We start from the raw sequence: 19874 nt of genomic DNA on the forward strand, positions 1-19874 counted from the left end.
TCATTTGTTCATCATATCCCAGAAACCAAATCAGTCTTTTCTTACAGTATCCAAAGGAGCACCTTCCCTTTATACCTCCTTCCAAAACCTGCTTCGTTAAGACATTTCATTGATTATCACCAAAGACTTAGAAGGTTTTCATGTAAAAAAATTTTTAAAGATAAAATGTTCTGTTCTTATACCCCCTTATGCCTTTCAGATTGTATGCCTTCTGTGCTGGGACCCTGTCTTGTTTTTGTGTTTTGTTATAAAACACATCCCAGTGCCACATGAATATTGAGTTATATAAATTATGTGTAATGGGCTCAATATAGACACCTGCCTGTGCAATAGCTAAATGCCCATTATTTTTTAAAACATACAACATCAAGATTAGAATACCTACCAATAATCTAGCCCATGGGACGATTTATTCAAGGCCTTGTGCTTCAATGGTAGAAACGGGATATCTGCTTTACTTAACCATGGCATTCTCATAATTACTACCTTACATTTGTTTAACAACATTTAATTTGGAGAAGCATTTCTGAACACCATCTCCTTTGATTCTGGAAAAGGATCTTGTAGTAGTCCTAAAAATTGCATTTTTAGGCCAGCAATTCTGACCGAAAGATGCTGGAGTAAATTGATGCTTCCAGGCCTTCACAAATGCTATCATCTATTTCTGTGTACAATGCCGTACCTACCCTCTTGCAAAAGTCAGCACTGACATAGCACTTTGCAGAAGTCTTTTTGTCACCTTTTCCTAATTGATCCCTCCTTTTTTGAGCTAAATGCACCTTTATGCATCACCCTGTGCTCCCTCTGTTTAAGCCCATCTCCTTTTAAAGTGTTCCTTCATGCAGAGAGTAGGAATTAGTCCTAATATTTCTCTGCCTTCTTAAATGATGAAATAAATCCTTTTAAAAGTGGCTCAGGCTTATCACTACAGATTGTGCAGTGTTGTAATTTAACGTTTGTCTTTGTTTGCCCTTAGAAAAGATCCAAGATTTGAGTTTTATTCTAGGTAGCCTCTGTTTTGAATTCTTTGTCCATTTTCTCCTTGCATGTCAGTCTGTCACCCTTCGAGTTTTTTTCTGATGTGAGTGTTTATCTACTTTTAACAAACCACCTCTTTTCTTTCCTTTCCAATGATCACATTCTAATTTCTGGGCTGGGAACTCACAGACCTGAGTTTACTAGAGTAAGGTAAACAAAAGAACTGTAAGAGATTCCTACAAACAGCTCAAGCCTAGCTCACAAACTTCATTGTAACTTTTTTTTATTGCTGATAAGTCTTTTACACTTGTTTTTGTTTGCAACTGGATTTGAAGTAACGAATACTGACTTCCATTTAAGTGAGATATGAATCTGAATTTTATGGAATACAGATTCTGGGTTTTATACTCAGATAACACAAGGGCTCTATGATCGTAATGTTTCACGTACATTTCTCTGATACATTAACACCCAGCCATTTTATAAATTCAAAAACTGATAATGTAGAGAATATTTTTATTGTAGAATTCCACACATAATTTGAAATTTTTCTTATTTTTGTAATATTTTTATTGTTGACATTCATATACCATACACTTCAGCCTTCAGCAGTCACCCACCTCTTGATCTTCAATAGCTACCCACACACCAACCCCGCCCTAGGCAACCACTAATCTGTCTGTCTCAATGGATGTGTCTGTTGTTGACATTTCATATAAATGGAATCATACAATATGTGATCTTTGGTGTCTGGCTTCTTTCACTTAACAATGTTTGTAATTTCACAGTTGTACTTCACTGCTGAAAATATTCCATTGTGTGGATGTACCACATTTTATCTATCCAGTCGTCATCTGATGGACATTTGCTTCCACTTTTTGGCTGTTCTGAACAATTCTGCTAGATCCCATTTATATTGCAAGAAAACATTTACAAATATTTTGGAGGGTCAATGGAAAAAATACTAAACTAGGAGTGCTGAAACCTAAAGTCTACTCTAGCTTTGGTAGTAATTCTATGCTCACATAAGATTTGACTTAAATTCTTTTGTCCTTCCATAGTCAAAAGTTATATTTTATTTTTTGTCTTTTTCAAGTGTGTGGCCCCGGACTGGCCCTGCAGCAGAAGAAACATTAGGTCATTACAACCCTTAAGTTCTGCACTTGGGCCAGGAAGTGCACTCATTACTGTAACTCATTTTAACCTGAAATCTTTTTTTGTAACCTTAGTTTCCAGTTTGGATAATACTTAAGAACTCAATTTTACATTGCCCCTCTTTTGATGAAAAGGTGCTCTATAATATCAAATGATAGAGATTCTAATAAAAATTTAAAAATAATCTGAAGATTGGAATGTACTGAGTATTTTGATTTCTCCTCGTTTTTATTTCTGGTGGGGAACAGTCCTCATCTTGTCATCTGTCACTGCAATCTAAAGTCATCTTGCTTCCTCTGTATACATAAGGACGATTTTTAAGGATTTAAGAAAGATTCTAGTTCATCATTAAAAAAATTTCTTAATTAGGGTGACCTTGGTTAATAAAGCTATAGAGGTTTCAACGGCACACTTCTAGCTGACCCTTTGACTTGTTTGAAGCCTGGGGCAAACCTCCTATTGCCTTTGACCACGCGGATAAGTCCGCTCTGGTTTTGATTGGTGGGCGGGACGGGGAGACCTTTAGCCCCCAGTCTGCAAAGTAGCAACTGGCTTATCTACAAGGAAAACAAACTAGTTTTCGACGTTAACAACGAGAAAATAATATACAGGAACATACTCGTGGAAGATGTTCCAAAAACTCGCGAGAGACGGGTACCCGCGGGAAGCAACGCGCAGCGCTCGGCCCTCGGCCGCTGCCCGCGGCTCAGGCACCCGGGGCGAGGCGCGGAGCGGCGGGCGTCGCCCTGGAAACGGCGGCGCCGCGGGCCCTCCGCGGGCCTCAGGGGCGGGGCCTGCAGCTGCCCCTGCCGCGCCTGCCGTCTGCGCCTGCGCGCCCCGCGCCCCGCAGCGAGAGGCGCGGCCGGAGGGCGCGGAGACGCGCCGTTGCCATGGCAGCAGGTCCCGGACGCCTTGGTAGCAGGTGCTGGGGTCTCCCTCGCCTCGTGCTGGGGCTTGGAGAGGGGAGGAGAGGAGAGCGCCCGCCGCCTCTGTGACCTCAGCCGCTGCATCTCACACAGGCAGGAGGGGCTGCGGAGGGACAGGGCAGGATGGTGCGGGCCTGTTTATGGGGGAGCGAGGGAAAAGGGGAACCCTCGGGGGCAGGCGGGGAGAAAGGTGAGTGGAAGGCAAGAGGGAAGAGCCTTCCTGTTGGCGCCACGTCCTTCCGAGTCGCGGGGCCACGGCGCCTGGCAGCGCCTGGCGTGGCTCTGTGTGTCTGTCATTATTGTCACAGCCTCTCGCCCGTCCTCGGCCGCCTCCCTCGGACAGAAAACGCCTCCTGAGACGTTAGCTTCCTTCCAGAAGAGGCTGAGGCCTTCGCTGAGTCGGCGGTGCCTTGGACACAAGTGAAAACGATCGCCTGGTGTTTGTCAGCTGTTATTTATCGTCATACTTGGTGACAGATTATGGTTTTTTCTTTATTTTTCATGTTGACGCCATTACAGGTGTCCCATCCCCGCCTCCCCCAGCCCCGACCCCCCTTCCCTCTGGCCGTCACCGCGCTGCTGTGTCCCTGGGCTAGGCTTAGGCTCTTTGGCTAATCCCGTCACCTTCTTTCATTCCTGGCGGTCGCAGCCCTGGCGGTCACAGCCCTGGCAGGATGCAGCAGGAAGAATGGGCCAGGTGGTCTCAGGATGTTACTATGGGTTCGATGTTGCTTAAACACTTGCTTTATCCTAAAAGGTGTTCTCTTTGACATTTTTTTTTTTTCAAATTTCTTAGATTGTAAGCAAGCATATGCTTAAAAGGCAATGAGATAAGGCCAGGGTCAATGAATTAGATGAAGCTGTATTTGAAAGTTCTGAATCCTTCCTGAAAGTTATCGAAATTGTGTATACTTCTGGGCTCAGGCTCAACACTAAAAAGATCTGCCGTCGCACACCCACGTGGGAGTTAGCAGACACCCAGCGGGGAGGAATTCATTTCTGTCTCTTACTACAGTTCCTTATTAAGGAGGTGGTTCTGGTACATAGATTTTTACTGAGGATAAACATGGAAATTTAAATGTGTGAAACTCACAAGAGAGAAGTGCAAGGTGATCTGTTTGGTAGGAGTATTTTTGTTGGAGCATGTTGACTGTGTACCATATGGCCGGTACCCTGGGGATGAAGACTGAAGAACTGAAGGGGATTGAATATCCTGTGACGCACTTGAGAAAGGCTTAGGGGACTTGGCAACAAAAGTTTATGATTTATGTTCTTTGTTTACTTGGGAACCAGCCATGAGCTTTTTGAAGTTATAGGAAAAAATGGCAACTAATTCAACACAACTTTTCATTTCCTTCTCAGTCCCAAGTATGGCACATAGAAGGATTTAATAACACCTAGTATATTTAATTTGTAATGATTTCATTTTTATTTATTATGCTTATGCTGTGTTTTGGTTTTAAACTTGAGTTTTCACATGGGTGAGCTTCTTTGTAATAATAAAGCATATCTGTTAAAAGTATTCAGGCAACCATTTATTTACAAGTCCCACTATGTGTATTACAGAATTAAGGGAAAGCACTGAAGAGTTCCATAGAAGTCTTATTTTAACAGTTAGTTATGTAACATAAACATCTTAAAATAGTACATTTCAAGATCCCTGGTCTGAAAAGAAAGCTGATGATCCTAAGGCATTTGTGACTGTGAAAAATAGAATTATTTATGTATTTTGGATCACACTGAGTTTTAGTTTATTCTACATGATTCATGGTACCCTTATTTTAATTGGTAGGTAAGTAGACGTAACAGTTGGTGTGATTTAGCCTGTCTTGCAGGTAGGCAGTGGTAAATAAACTTACTCTGAAATACTGATTTCGTTTCTCCAGGTCACCTCACAGTGTTATTGCTCTCAGCCTCTGATTTACAAGTTATTGAAGCTTTACTCTGAGTTCTTTAAGAAAGCCCATTTCGTAATCTTAATTTAAAAGAAATATCTAGAAGGAATTACAGCCCAACTAATATATTAGAAATAGTTATAACTAGCCAGTTGAATAATTGACATTTCAGTGTACCTAAAACTAACTTTCTCGTGAGGGGAAACCAATATCAAGAACTAGCCAAAGGAAATATGACAAATGAGACAGATTTCACAATGTTTTTATATCTTGAACTTAGTTATTCAGACACTGATTATTTTATTTTTGTAATATATATATGTATATATACTTAATTTTTTCATTTATAGTTTACATTCAATATTTTGTATTAGTTTCAGGTGTACAGCATAGTGGTTAGACAATCATATACTTTACAAAGTGATCCCCGTGACATTTCAGGTACCCAGCTGGCACCATACATAGTTATTAACTGTTATTGACAGTATTTCCTATGCTGTACGTTCTATCCCCGTGACTATTTTGTAACTACTAATCTATACTTCTTTTTCTTTTCCTTGAGTTTTTTCTTGTTTTTGCTCAATCCCTCACCCTGTCCACCCAGCTCCCCCACGCCCGCCCCCCCTCCCCCAGCTCTCAGCCTGCTCCCCAGGAGTCTGTCTCTCTTTTGCTTGTTAGATACACTTCGTCTTTGTCGCTTTGCCGTGCGTGGCACTGTGCATTTGCTTTTAAATTCTCTGGCTTTTCATGAGTTGGCAATTATTTGTTAATTTGCATTTTATAGAAAAGGCTAAGGGTCATCTAGCTCAACTTTTTCTGAAGCTTTGATCTCCTTGAAAACATTCATGCCTGGGTCATCATCTGGGCGCTTCAGCAGCCTTCACGTGGAGCCTCTTGAATACTGTATAGCAGCCGCCATCCTGTCCTGTTTTCTCCAGGCTGTCATTGCCAGGGGCTCGAGCTCTCCTCTGCGGCTGGTGTTAGGGCATTTTACTCTCACAACCTGCCTTCTTCCCCTCTCCTTCTCTTTTACCCCCCTCTCCTGCTTTGTTAGCCCCTGAGCGTGTCCCAGCTTGTCTTCTGTTCTTTAGATAAGCTGCAATAGCATGGGAAGCGGGGTACAGGGCTTCATATGTTGTCTGTATCACCCGCAGTCTCAGCCTTGGAGCTCATTCACGTTTTGCATATCTCCATTATTTTTAAACTCATTTTGAACCCAGTGTTCAATAAAACCTATTAAAATGTTTTTCACACGTAGTCACATGGCTGGTGCCGGAGCAGCCAGTGGAAATAACACACTTCCACTGTCATTTGACGGGAACAGCGGAAGGAAAACAATTTCAATCTCACTTTAGTAAAATAAGCACCAGGTCAGATGGTCTCATCAAGTGTTTGGGGAGAGTAAAGTGAAGCTAGTGGCCGAAAGTTCTTGGGTAATTTATTAATTCAGGCATAATAGCTTTCATTTTACATCTTTAAGAATGTGCCTAGGTCTCTTGAATTCTTGACACCTGTTCTTTCTACTTCCAAAAAGGGCTTGAGGGAACTCATTTTTGCTGTAGGAGTCAGAGGAGGCAGGTATAGGACAGACTCCCAGGAGTTTAGGGCCTAAAGAGCAGATTTCTACAGTTCTTTGAAACTGGCTCTAATATTCTATGTACATTTAGAGAGCATGGCTCTTGTTTTGTTTTTGTTTAAGTCAAGAGTGCGGGCAATGTGTAGATTATTGCTCTATAGTTCCACTTTGGGCTATTTTGTGACAAATCTGCTTAGACCATTTTTTCTCAACCCTTTTCTTTTTGAAAAGATAATATGACATCAGGCTGCCCCTTCCTCACTCCTTCCAGATCTTTCCTTAGGACACGCTTATGCTCAGTTCCAGGCTTGGCCATGCCTGTTTGTTCTCTCTAGTGCTGTGCTGTTTGTCTGAAATAACTGATGAACTCTCAGACTCAGTGTTCAAAGCCCATCTCTGCTTCCCATGATATTTCCACAGTCCTTTATATACACCTTTATTACACTTACATTTTTATTTATGTTTTTTCTACGTTTTTAATTTATGTGTTTTGTTTATGCTTGTCTTCTCTATCAGACTGCAAGCACCTCAAGGGCATAGGTCTATTTTATAATCTTTTTAGGAATATATATAGGAATAGTAGGTGTTGAATGAATGTTCGCCAAAATTGTACATATATATGGTATGCTCACACACATATATAGACACATTATAGGCAGAGATTTACATGGTTATTTTATTTGAAAAATTATGCACAAAATATTAGTAGGCCTAGGTAGGCACTGACTTCAATTCAAAGATAACTTTAGCTTAGTTCTCTTAAAAATGACTGAACTTACATACCATTTTGCAAACATTAACTTTCACCTGACATCCCTATTTATTTTCACTATCTTCTAGTATTAGGCATCAGAGTTTGTTTTTAATGAAAAAATGCTTTATTTAGAGTTGACAACAGCCTGACTTCCGTGGAAATCAGCATTTACCATTAATAAGGATCAGTTATTACTTAGTTCAAAAGCTCTCAGATCACAAATATAGTTTTGCCATATATATAAATGACTAGGTCCATCTTTAGGAAGGATCGAGAGCTGAGGATGGGACTTGATATACTTGTGTTCATTTGAACATAAGAAGCTGAGTCATGCACCCTGACTGCTCAGACCCAGATGAGGCGTTTTGATGACGTGCAGGGAATGTGGGGAATCCTTCTCTGAGCCTCAGACAGTCGTCTTATCTGTTTCTTTTAGTCTCCTTGTAAATTCAGTTTTCAGGAATTGGGGGAAAGTGGGATGGTGGTTATGAGTAGTAAACTTAGAAAATGGCCATTGTAAGTCTCTTTTAGGGTCTACAGGTACACATTTATCCTGACCAGCCCACGTTTTGTATGTCTGTGTGTTAATTAGCTTACCTTCAGCATTAATCTTTATACTCCACACTACCCTGAAGCAGGTATAACATAGACCTTATCTCTTTTCATCTTACAGCATTATCCTCTAACACACGGAAAATGGATGATAATAAAGAAACTGATTCCAAAGAAACTGGAGAATATGAAGATGACTTTGAAAAGGACCTGGAGTGGTTAATTAATGACAAAGAACAAAGTGATGTAAGCATAATAGTGCTATATGTAAAGTGCCAACAGCATTCGTAATAACTACTAACAAAGTGCTTTGCAGTTCTTGAAGAGTTTCACATTATCTCATCTAAATGTCACAAAATTTCTCTTTTTTAAAATTTACGTTTATTGTTGAAAGTATTACAGATGTCCCCCTTCCCCACATTGGCACCCTTCACCCCATGCCCATCCCCCCAGGGCCTACTGCACTCTTGTCTGTGTCCATGGGTTATGCACACATGCATAAAAATCCTTTGGTTAATCTCTTCCCGCCCCACCCCTTCCCTCTGAGATTCTTCACAAAACTTCTTCAATGTGCATAGAACAAGTGACATTATCCCTATCTTATAGATGAGAAAATTGAGGCACCGAGAGTTTCAATGTTGTATCTTAAGGCATAGGGCTAATTAGAGAACACGGATTAAATTAGTACTTAATAAAGCTAAAATTATAATTTTTAAATGGTAATATAAATAAATGTAATTAATTGCATCAAAAGGAAAAAGAGGAATGCAGTTCATTTCTACTTAATATAAACTTGGGTACGATCCCGGGGCTATGCTTTTAATATAAATGAAACATAAAAACAAATCCTTGAAAAGCGTGATCTTTCTGCTAATATCTGAAACCCTAAGTGTGAAGGAGCCCTGAGCAACCACGGGAAGAAAAGAGTGAGGGAACCCTTCGGGGGAATTGATACAGAGAAAAGTGTAAAGGGTGTGTTACTTTTGTTTCCTTTAGAAAATGTAGAGGTAAAAATGGATCTGGAATTTGGATTTGAGTCCTGCAGAAAATGGCAATAATAATCTCAAGAGATTCCAAGAACCTCAAAACAATTAGGGCTTGACCAATGGCAGTAACTTTAATGGTCATGGGGAGAAGATACTTGTCTGAAGAATACAAGTATTATTAAAAAAACATGTTTAAAAATATTCTGAAAATGTAAGGAGGAAAATTTTATAGAGGGCGGAATATTAAAATAATATTGTGTTATTTGTAGTTACCTTTTCATGCATTAGCATAAAAAATTTTAAATATCAGTATAACACTCAGTAACATCAAATACAAATTTAGAGTTAAAAATTTCCCAAATGCTGCTGACCCCCGATTTTCACCTAGCTCACCAGTGTGAGTTAGAATATTATGAGCAAAGTGAGCAGGAAGCACGTACAGCTTCCCATTTCTAAAATAAGTTACATGAATCTGAAAATCCATTTCAGGTTTTTTACATATGAATAGACAAAGCATCTCAATTTTTACTGAAAAGAGAACCTCATATCGTTTTTTTTTTAAAGGTGGCTTGTGGGAATGAAGAGAACATTAGCCAAGAATCAGGAGAGAAAGAAACAGAAGCAGAACCCACAGAGCAGCTTCCCGACCCTGAGGGCGCATCACCCAGGAGAAGCGACTTCATTTCTGTGCCAAGCAGCCAGCCTTTGGATCCCATATCAGATTCCGACAGTGACACCTCCTTCCAGGAATGCAGACTGGAAAGCCAGAAGGACCCAGAGGAAGATGAAGACGAGGAAGTAAGGAGGTACATTATGGAGAAGATTATTCAGGCCAACAAGATTCTGCGGGATCAAGAACCCGTGAGCGAGAAGAGGGAGAGGAAACTGAAGTTCAAGGACAAATTGGTGGATCTAGAAGTTCCTCCACTGGAAGACGCTGACAGCTACAAAAATTATGTTGAAAATGAAAGTAACGTGTCTGGAAAACTGTCACAGTTACGTATTTCTGATGAATCTGGACAGGAAAACGTGCTCCTGTCGCTTGCCAATGGGAGCTATGAGGAAGGCAAGGATAGGAAGATACTAGTAGAGAGAGACGGGAAGTTTGAGCTTCTGAATCTACAGGACATCGAGAGTCAGGGGTTTTTGCCCCCCATTAGCAATGTGAACAGTACAGAAAATGAACCTCAGCAGTCACCCAGATCTTCCAGCTCATCTGTCAGTGGTGTCAAGAAAGAAGAGCCTGCAGCAAAGAGTAACGGCTCGCCAGCAGAGGAGCCCCTGGCTTTCGTCCCTCAGCCCCCACCCAACCCCAAGACTCGCCCAAGCTCCGCTGCCCACTTAGAGCTGAGTAAGGGGAACGGGAAGGCCAGTCACAGGACACAGTCTGCAAATGCATCTTCAGTGACCTCGACGTACTGTCTTTCCCCGCGACAGAAGGAACTGCAGAAACGGCTAGAACAACGGAGAGAAAAGCTGAGGAGGGAGGTGAGACGAGAGCCCACGTGGGCACTAGGTTGAAAGGAGGATGTTTTCTTGTTTTACAGGTGCCGTAGCAATCGAAATGTTGTTCGAAGTATTGGATGTAGCTGCAGGCTTGTTTTGTTTGATTATCGGTAGATTAAGTGGTTGAGTGTTAAGAATGTGTATCGATGGGATGAATACCACGACTACTTTGGTCCTTTGGTGTAAGGCTCACAAAGCACAGTAATGAATGACCTGTGTTAGAGCTAGAGTCTGTCTCGGTGGGGACTTCATCTGACCCTTTCATTTTAAAGGTGAGGCTCAGAGAAGTTAGGTGACTGCTGAAAGTAACCTGGGTGAGCTAGGTGAAAATCAGGCGTCAGATGGAAAAGTGAAGGCAAAATGTGTTGGGGTTTAGGAGGCAACAGGTAAAATTGGATTATAATTCTATGGTGTGTGTGTGTATTTCATGCTTACAATTCCTTGAGTTCAGGGATTTCAGTTTCAGATTAAGAATAGAACCTAGTAACATTAGTGAAATGTCTCTATAATGCCTATGGAATCCCAAATTATTATTTGGGGGTTTTGTGGGGTTTTTCCCCTTAAAATAAAAGTATTTTATAATTGAAAACTCAAGGTACCAAAACTGCTGAATTTTCTCTAAATGACTTAAATCAGTGCCCCAATTCTTTGTTTTGCTGGATAGCTAATGGTATCAAGCTGAACCATACAAAATAATGCAACTATAAATACCAAACCTCAGCAGAATTACGGGTTACTGGAATTTTACAGTTTGAGAAAAGCTTACAGGTCATGTGACAGGTAAGAAAACAATCATGTAGAAAATTTAAATAACTTTACCAAAGTCATTCAACTCATTTGCAGCAAAGTTGGAGTAAAAAATCCCAGTTTCTTGGCTTTCTTTGAGAAACATTATATCTTCCATTTATGTAGGAAATTATCAGTGGACTCTCTGGCATTTATCAGGAACTCACATGAGCAGAAAAGGTGAATAATGAAGTTAACAAGGACGTGTGAGCTAGAGCACACTCAGGCAGGAATCTGAAAGGATGTGTACTTAACATTTTTACTTGCTCAGCCACTAAAATCTAAACTCTTAACAGTCTGACTCTGTTTAGTTGGTTCAGATATAGAACAATACTTAAAAGGCTCTGTTAACTCAACTTGATGACAGTACAACATAATTTGTTGAGAATACCTGAACCATTTGCTGTATGCACACATCCATGCATATATGTGTGCATATATTTCTATAAAAGTTATATAGGTGGTTTTCTACAGTTTCACTTGAATGAACGGCAACTTGACTGGTGTGACTGGCAGATAGTTTCCTTTTCATTTTGACCCTCTTTTCTAAGTGTCACACACCTGTTTTGGGAGCCACTTTCCTTGTGTCAAAGATCCTCATAACTAAATTTCCCTTTGCTCATGTACTTGCTGAAGGCATGGTCTTTACGTGTTTAAGGCTTTTAAAATAGTTTTTAGCCCTGGCTGGTGTGTTCAGTGGTTAGAGTGTCCGCCTGTGCACTGAAGGGTCTTGGATTTGATTCCCGGTCAAGGGCATGTACCTGAGTTGCAGGTTTGCTCCCCCCACCCCCATCAGGGGAGTGGGGCATGTGCCAGAGGCAGCCAGTAGATGTGTCTCTCATTGAGGTTTCTCTCTCCCCCTCCTTCTTTCCCTCCCTGCCACTGAACAAGCAATGGAAAAAATATCCTCTGGTGAGGATCAACAAAAAATATATCTATTTTTTAGTTGGTTTCATGGGAACGTGTTGGTTTTTTATGCCCAACAAAGTATTTGCTGGGCTTGGCTGCTGTCCTCTGTCTCTGTCCTAAGGGAGTCCTTTCACTGTTCTCTGTGGCAACTGTTATCTGTGTTGTGGCTGATGTCTTCTGTGTGCTACGTCTAATGGTTCCTTATGGAACGATAATCATCTTACCACACTGTCTGTGTTCACACAAGGCACCCAAAGTCCTTTTCCCTTCCCCGTAAAAAGGAACTTATAAATAAATGTAAAATTTAATTTTTAATAAATTCACATTTTATATCATGTAAACTTAAAAAGTAGATAGGCATTTTAAGATATTTTATGCTGTTAAGGGGATAGCATTTTCCCTTTCCTTCCTATATTTTGTTCAATGAAAAGGAATTAGAAGGACTGCTCTGTTGTCAAAATGTAAGGAAAGAACTCTGAATTCCATTATTTGAAGAAAATTTAAGTACGGACTATGATTCAGTTCATTTAAGTGCTAACAGTTTAGTATTGGAAGAGACATGAGAGCTTGTGAATACAACCCCATTTTAGAGATGACGGTGCTGAGTCAAGTGGCAGCGCGACTGTCGCTCGGTTCCAGCTCAGCGCTGTTTCCACAGCGCCACGGGGCGCGGCTCCCGACTGCTTGTCTCTGACGCGGCTGGCTCAGGGCACTGCCTTCCAGTTTGTCCCTCCCTTCTAGAGCAGTTGCCGGATAATTCACATTAAAAAATTCATTTTGTTCTTGCAGTTAACTAATTGTCTAAACATTTCTTTCTGCTAGCAGAACTGTAATTTAGGAATATACGCTAGTTGAAAATATTTTTAAACATAATAATAAAAAAAAGCCCAGCACATCTAAAGCTACAGCTAATGCCTGTCGCCGTCGCCCAGATTCGGAAGTCGCCGAGATGCTGGCCTGTTTGCTCCGTCTGCTTTCCCAGCCCAGCATTTTGAAGGCAGCTCGTGCGCGTGCTTGTAAATACGTCGCGGGGACGCCGGCATGTTCCTTCGCGACCTCAGTGCCGTTTGTTACAATGAACTAATGTGCCGACGGTGTGGGAACGCCCGGGGCGCCTCCGGAGCCGGGGCGCTCGCGCAGGTCGGCGCCGCGGCGGAGCTCGGCCCCCAGGCGAGCAGCAGCGGCGGGCCCCGGGCTCGGGCGGCGGGCTGCACCCCGACAGTGCAGGTTACCCACGAAGCCTTCACTTTCTCCCCAAGCAAATGAGACGCCCTGTTTTTCGAAGGAAAGTTTCGGGGGCAGGGAATTCTAACCAGACCTCAAGCGCCGCCCTCGCCCCTGAGAAGCCCCCGCCTCGCGGCCCTTCCCCGACCCGCCCGTGCTCTCCGCCAGGAGGAGCAGCGCCGAGCCGAGGAGGAGCGCGCGCGGCAGCGCGAGAACGAGGCCGTGTTCCGCGCCTGGCTGCAGAGGAAGCGCGGGCAGGTGGCCGAGACCCGGCGCGTGCAGCGGGCCAAGCAGATCGAGGACCTGGGCGGCAGGGTGAGTGAGGCCCCCGGGGGGCGGGGAACCGGGGGCAGGGGCCGAGACCCGGCGCGTGCAGCGGGCCAAGCAGATCGAGGACCTGGGCGGCAGGGTGAGTGAGGCCCCCGGGGGGCGGGGAACCGGGGGCAGGGGCCGAGACCCGGCCGTGCGGCGGGCCAAGCAGATCGAGGACCCGGGCGAGGACCTGGGCGGCAGGGTGAGTGAGGCCCCCGGGAGGCGGGGGACCGGGGGCAGGGGCCGAGACCCGGCGGTGCAGCGGGCCAAGCAGATCGAGGACCTGGGCGGCAGGGTGAGTGAGGCCCCCGGGAGGCGGGGGACCGGGGGCAGGGGCCGAGACCCGGCGGTGCAGCGGGCCAAGCAGATCGAGGACCTGGGCGGCAGGGTGAGTGAGGCCCCCGGGAGGCGGGGGACCGGGGGCAGGGGCCGAGACCCGGCGGTGCAGCGGGCCAAGCAGATCGAGGACCTGGGCGGCAGGGTGAGTGAGGCCCCCGGGAGGCGGGGGACCGGGGACAGGGGCCGAGACCCGGCGGTGCAGCGGGCCAAGCAGATCGAGGACCCGGGCGGCAGGGTGAGTGAGGCCCCCGGGAGGCGGGGGACCGGGGGCAGGGGCCGAGACCCGGCGGTGCGGCGGGCCAAGCAGATCGAGGACCCGGGCGGCAGGGTGAGTGAGGCTCCCGGGGACGGGCCCCGCGGGGACAGCGCTGCGGCTGCTCCCCGGGCGTCTGGCTCCGGCCACGGGGGGTGGGGAGGGGACGCAGCGAAGGTGCGCCCCGCGGAGCCTCAAGCGCCCCGAGGGGAAGCTGCCGGTTCCTGTAACTGATGTTCAGGTGGTTCAGGCAGCGCGCACAGCGCCCCTTCCCTGCGCTGGGAGCCTGTGGTCAAGGTTTTTATTTTTGCCAGCATGAGAGGTGGGAGATACTGTTGGATCGCACTGTTGTTTTCAGTGAGACTGAACGCCATCTGTGGGCTGTTCAGATATTCTTTTCATAGGAAAATTCTCTGTCAACTTTTCTGTTAGGAATATTGGTTCTTTCTTTTTAACGTATGGAAACTCTTCGTGCATTATGAAAACTGCTTCTCGGAGAAATCCTCTGCATTACTTTTTTCTTTTCGTTTTTTATTTCCTTGTTTTGTAATGCAGAAATGTTTAATTTTTATAGGGTTGGATTTATAAAACTATAAAAAAATCCTGAAAAATATTGAAGCAATCATTTAAAGCCTGATATAAAACCCTACATTCAATCTATGAGAAAATTTTGTTAATTGCATCTTCAAGTTATATCTCGAGTCCCACCACCCTCATGTGACTGCTGCAGAAGCCTGAGAACTGCCCTCCCTTCCCCACCTGCCCCCATCCTTTCCCGCACAGCAGCTGGAGCAGCCTTCTGAAGCGCAGGATGCTTGGGTGACGCTCGCTTAGGGACCTCCAAGGCTTCTCGTCTCCAAGTAAAGTCCAAGTTCCTACTGCCACTTACAAGGTTGCACACTATCGATGCCTGTTATTTCTGACTTCACCTCCGTCCACTCCCAGCCCCTTTGCTACAGCTTCACTTTGGCTCCTTTGCTAGTTATTGAATGTTCAAGACGCAGCCCTTTCTCAGACCTTTAGCTCTGCTGCCAGAGCTAAAACCACTCCGTCCAGATGTCTCATAACCCGCTCCCTCACCTCTGTCTCCCCCTCTGGTACCCACCTATCTGTTTTCTGTAACTGAGACATTGTTTTTGTTTTGTTTTGTTTGTTCATTTGTTTGTTTTTATTCCACATAAAAATGAGTGTAATCACGGTTTCTGTCCTCTCCCACCTGACTTATTTCTCTCAGCCTAATGCCCTCGAGATGTATCCATGCTGTTGCAAATGGCAGTATTTCATCTTTTTTTATGGCTGAGTAGTATGCCATTGTACATAATCCCACACCTTTATCCATTCATCCATCAGTGGGCACCTAGGTGGTTTCCCTGTCTTGGCTATTGTGAGTAACGCTGCAGGAACATACGGTGTTATGTTCAGCAAGACTTTTGAAGGAAGCCAGATGGCAGTGAACTCAATCTTGAATTTCCTGACAGCTGGGTAATCAGTTTTGCTGATTCAAAGGTGATATATTTGGTTTGGATACGGGGAGTGCAGGTCATGAGGTTGGCATTACTATGAAAAATTGATGATCGGGACATATTCTTGTAGGGTCCTATAGGCAGGGCCTCGGAAAGTAGTTGTGGTTTATTTAAATTAAACAAAGCTTGTGTTCCTAACTAGCAGGAAAACAGAGATCCACAACAAGCTTTTCGACTATGGCTTAAAAAGAAGCATGAAGAGCAGCTGAAGGAAAGAAAGACAGAAGAACTGCGAAAGCAAGAGGAGTGCTTGTTCTTTCTTCAAGGGACAGAAGGCCGGGACAGGGCCTTTAAGCAGTAAGTAAAAGGCGAAGCACGCCCCTCCACGTTCTAGAAAGTCAGAGAATCAGTGAAGCGTGGGGAAAACCCCCAAACATTTGATCTTTGGCACTGCATACCTATTCAATTTTAAATCCACACTTTAGCAAATGTGTGAGGAAATTCTTTAACTCCACACTTTGCACAGTATTGATACCATTCTTTCAAGATAGTTTTCAATACTAAAATTGTTTCTATGGCACCAGTGTGATAGCCTTTGATAGCCTACCATTCATTCATTCGTTTGTTGGTTTACTCATTCATTCATTCCTTTGCTGGTTCACTCACTCATTCATTCATTTGTTTGTTTGCTGGTTCACTCACTCACTCATTTGTTTGTTGATTTGTTCATTTCTTAGAGAAATGGGCCAAGGATTGGTTACAGCTTCTCCTACATAGTCCTCAGAAAAACGAAACAAAGAGTTGCATTTACCTAGAACTATTTTCCTGTAAAGAAAGGCAGTCAGGCTGAGGAGGAAGATCTACATAGACCAAATGAAAGATTTGTGCAAATATTTTGGTGGTTTAAGGCAATCCTGGTCTCTTTTCAGTTATCTGGGTGAGACCATGCATTACCTGGCTACTTCTGAAGAAACACACCTGGTTTTATAATTTTGCCAGCAAGCCCATGGGAGTCCTGTTGTTTGAAGTTCCTTTCATTTGTTTTTTGGTTTTTTTTTCCTGCTATATTTCTCTTGTTCCCTCCCTCCCTCCCTCCCTCCCTCCCTCCCTCCCTCCCTCCCTCCCTCCCTCCTTCTCTCCCTCCTTTTTTTAAAGTATATAACCCTCTACTATAGAAGCAGTAAATGTGCACTGTGGAATGGAGGGAAAAGCCACGTTTCATCACTCAGAAACCACTACTGTTAGCACCTTACTGTGCATCTTCTAGATGTGTCTCTGTGTTTATAATTTAAAAATAGAAATTGAGGTCATACTTATAAACTGTCTCATAATCGGCTTATTTTCATTAATGATCTCATCTATATCCAGCCCTTAACCATTTTTTTTCCAGTTGGCCCCCCAGATGGCTACAGTTAATTTGCTCAAATTAGTATCCAATTCAGGACCACACTACATTGGGTTATGATGTTTCTTAAGTTTCTTTTTCTAATATAATTATTTAGTTGTTTAGGTTTATTTCTTTAAAAAAAATTATATATATAATTACATATATTTGTGTATGTGTATGTCTATATATATATATATATATATATATATATAGGCACACACACATATTTGTAACCCCCAACCCCCCCATACAGTTATATACCAGATATACAGTTATTTTACCTAAGCAAGATTTATAGACTTACATTTGTTAGAATGTAGACTCTGCCTTTTTTGATGCTCTGTGTGCTTGGGCTTATTTTTCCATTTTAAGGAAAATCTGTGTTATGCACAGACAAGCAAGAGCTCTGTAGTTTCCCTATCAAGGAAAGCAAGGCAGCCCTGACGCCTGCTGGCTCTCAGCCTGGCTGAGTCATGTCTTAGCAGCTAGCTGCAAAAATAAATTATTTGGAATCTATCACATACTTATTTGCTTAGGAAACCATATATATATATATATATATATATATATATATTTTTTTTTTTTTTTTTAATTTTTATTTTTGTTTAAGGTATTACAGATGTCCCTTTTTCTCCCCAATGACCCGTTCCCCCGCCCCCACCCCGTTCCTTCCCCCTCCCCAGTCCCTCTCCCCACCATTGTCCGTATCCTTGGGTTGTGCACATATGCATATAAATTCTTTGGTTACTCTCTCCCCCTCCACGCCCTCGCCCCCCTCCATCCCTCTGACATTTCGTCAGTCTCAATTATGCTTCCATGTCATTGAATCTAATCTGCTCATCAGTTTATTAAGTTCTTTAGGTTCCACGTATAAGCGAGATCATGTGATATTTTTCTTTCGCTGCCTGGCTTATTTCACTTAGCATAATATTCTCCAGGTCCATCCATACTGTTCCAAAGGGTATGAGATTCTTCTTTACAGCTGCGTAGTATTCCATGGTGTGAATGTCCCACAGCTTTTTAATCCACTCATCTACTGATGGGCACTTGGGCTGTTTCCAGACCTTAGCTATTGTAAACTGTGCTGCTATGAACATCGGGGTACATATATCCTTTCTGATGAATGAGGAAACCTTATTTTTAAAAAAGGATAGGACCTATATCACATATAAAATAGTGTTTATTACAAAAAAATTAATGTTGGCAATTTCATTATAAGACAAACTTAGTTTCAAACATTTGATACCAAATGTAACTATGCTTTCTTGTGTGAGCCTAGGATGTAAGCCTGAAAATTTTCTGTTAATACTTTAATTTATGTTGAGACTACAGCATTTCAATGTAAAGAAATTCAACTTCTTTTCATTGCCTGTAGCAGTAACTTGATAGCATGAAGGGTATATTCAGGCTGATACCAGATCTGACCATATCTGTTTCTACAGGTGGCTCAGAAAGAAACGGATAGAAAAACTAGTGGAGCAGGAAGCTGTCAAGGAAAGAAGCAGGCAGCTCCGACTGGAAGCGAAGCGTTCTAGACAGTTACAGAGCCAACTATGTAACATGTACGAAGCCAAATCCTTTCGTTTTACTGACCAGCACAACTGAAGGTATCTATTAAATACTTCATTTTGAAGCCACTATCCTCAGAATTTTGATGTTATTTTTTTATGGCTGTGTGCTTTGGTTAGTCTTTAAATTATGGACATGGTATGTATCTTTGTGGTGATGTTGACAGTGATTTATCTTTTTTTTTTTTTTTACATTAGGACAAAATAAATTTCTTCTCTTGGTGTGGGAATGTGTTATACCACCTCTTAGTCCATGCAATAGATTAAACAATGAATACATTCTTCATTCTTCATTCCCTTACTTCTAAATTATTTTAACATTTCTAGCGGGAAAGAACCACAAGAAAGGCACAGATTTCTATTCTTATCTCCTATTATCATGAAAAAATTGCAATAGAACATTTTATAAGGCAGGAGGAGTGAGCACTTAAACAATCCCAGGTCAAGGCCTTATACAGAGTTCTTTTTTTATCAACTTTAAATTTGCATAGCTGTGGCAAGCTAAGCAGTTTTTTAAAGCCTGCGTCTTTAAAAAACAAAAAACAATTATGCATAATACTATTTTAGGTATGTTGCAGAATTAGCCAGCTTAGTTCCTTATGTGCCTGGTATTGTAAAGGCTTCACATAAATAATTTGAAGTAATGCTTATAACAGTCGTATCAGCCTTGTTTTGCCCATGAGGAGATTTGAGGCGAGCAGTTTGCTCACAGACTCTGATGCGTATAATTGCGAAATCCTTTCGCTTAGTTGTAAGGTTTGTATACTTTGGAAGACATCTGTGGAATATTTAAGACAGGAATCGGCCGTGTGGAGGAACAGTGCCTGTGATGTGTGGGAGAGCTCCCAGGACGCAGGGGCGGAGGTAAATGTCCGCGGTGATGGAGTGGAGGTCCCGTAGGGCCATGGGAGCGCCAAAGGGCGAGGCTCTGACCAGCCGGCTGCTTGTATCTTGAACTGGAAGCCCAAGGTAACTGCTTAATCCCGTCTCAATGCCTATAGCTCCTTTCGCATCCAGTGAAGCAAAAGATGCTGTGGTTCCTGCTCTCCCTGTCCGCTGATGTGCTCTGCCCACCGGGTGATCTCGCTCAGCCTGGTAACTGCCCGGCCAGGTGGCAGGAGTTGGCTGGTATTCCCCCTGTACTCGCGATACTGGTCTGCGGTACTCTTCTGGTGGTGTCTTCGTGTGGCTTTGGTATCAGAGTCACACTGGCCTCATTGAGGGAGGTGGGAAGTGCTCCCTGTTCCTTCCTCTTTTGTTTATTTGGAAAAGGATGAGAATTGGTATTAATTCTTTTTTTCAGAG

General features: G+C 43.2%; 1 protein-coding gene across 1 annotated transcript; it reads left to right on the forward strand.

The window, feature by feature from the left end:
• Nucleotides 1-7935: 7935 nt before the first annotated feature.
• Nucleotides 7936-18747, forward strand: CCDC181 (coiled-coil domain containing 181). The gene is made up of 5 exons (XM_087828286.1): nt 7936-8082; nt 9387-10310; nt 13416-13562; nt 15817-15971; nt 18444-18747. The coding sequence occupies exons 1-5, from the start codon at nt 7981-7983 to the stop codon at nt 18604-18606; spliced, it is 1491 nt and encodes a 496-aa protein (XP_087684412.1). The 5' UTR covers nt 7936-7980; the 3' UTR covers nt 18607-18747.
• The last annotated feature ends 1127 nt before the right edge of the window (nt 18748-19874 follow it).

Source organism: Miniopterus natalensis, chromosome 19 (assembly GCF_054644295.1).
Source record: "Miniopterus natalensis isolate mMinNat1 chromosome 19, mMinNat1.hap1, whole genome shotgun sequence".
NCBI classification, from domain to species: Eukaryota; Metazoa; Chordata; class Mammalia; order Chiroptera; family Miniopteridae; genus Miniopterus; species Miniopterus natalensis.

Excerpts from the sequence above, each read along its gene's own strand:
- CCDC181 (XM_087828286.1), top strand. The coding sequence starts at position 7,981 with ATGGATGATAATAAAGAAACTGATTCCAAAGAAACTGGAGAATATGAA. Across the intron at positions 8,083-9,386 it reads ATGACAAAGAACAAAGTGAT|GTGGCTTGTGGGAATGAAGA; the intron begins GTAAGCATAATA and ends TTTTTTTTAAAG. Across the intron at positions 15,972-18,443 it reads CGGGACAGGGCCTTTAAGCA|GTGGCTCAGAAAGAAACGGA; the intron begins GTAAGTAAAAGG and ends CTGTTTCTACAG.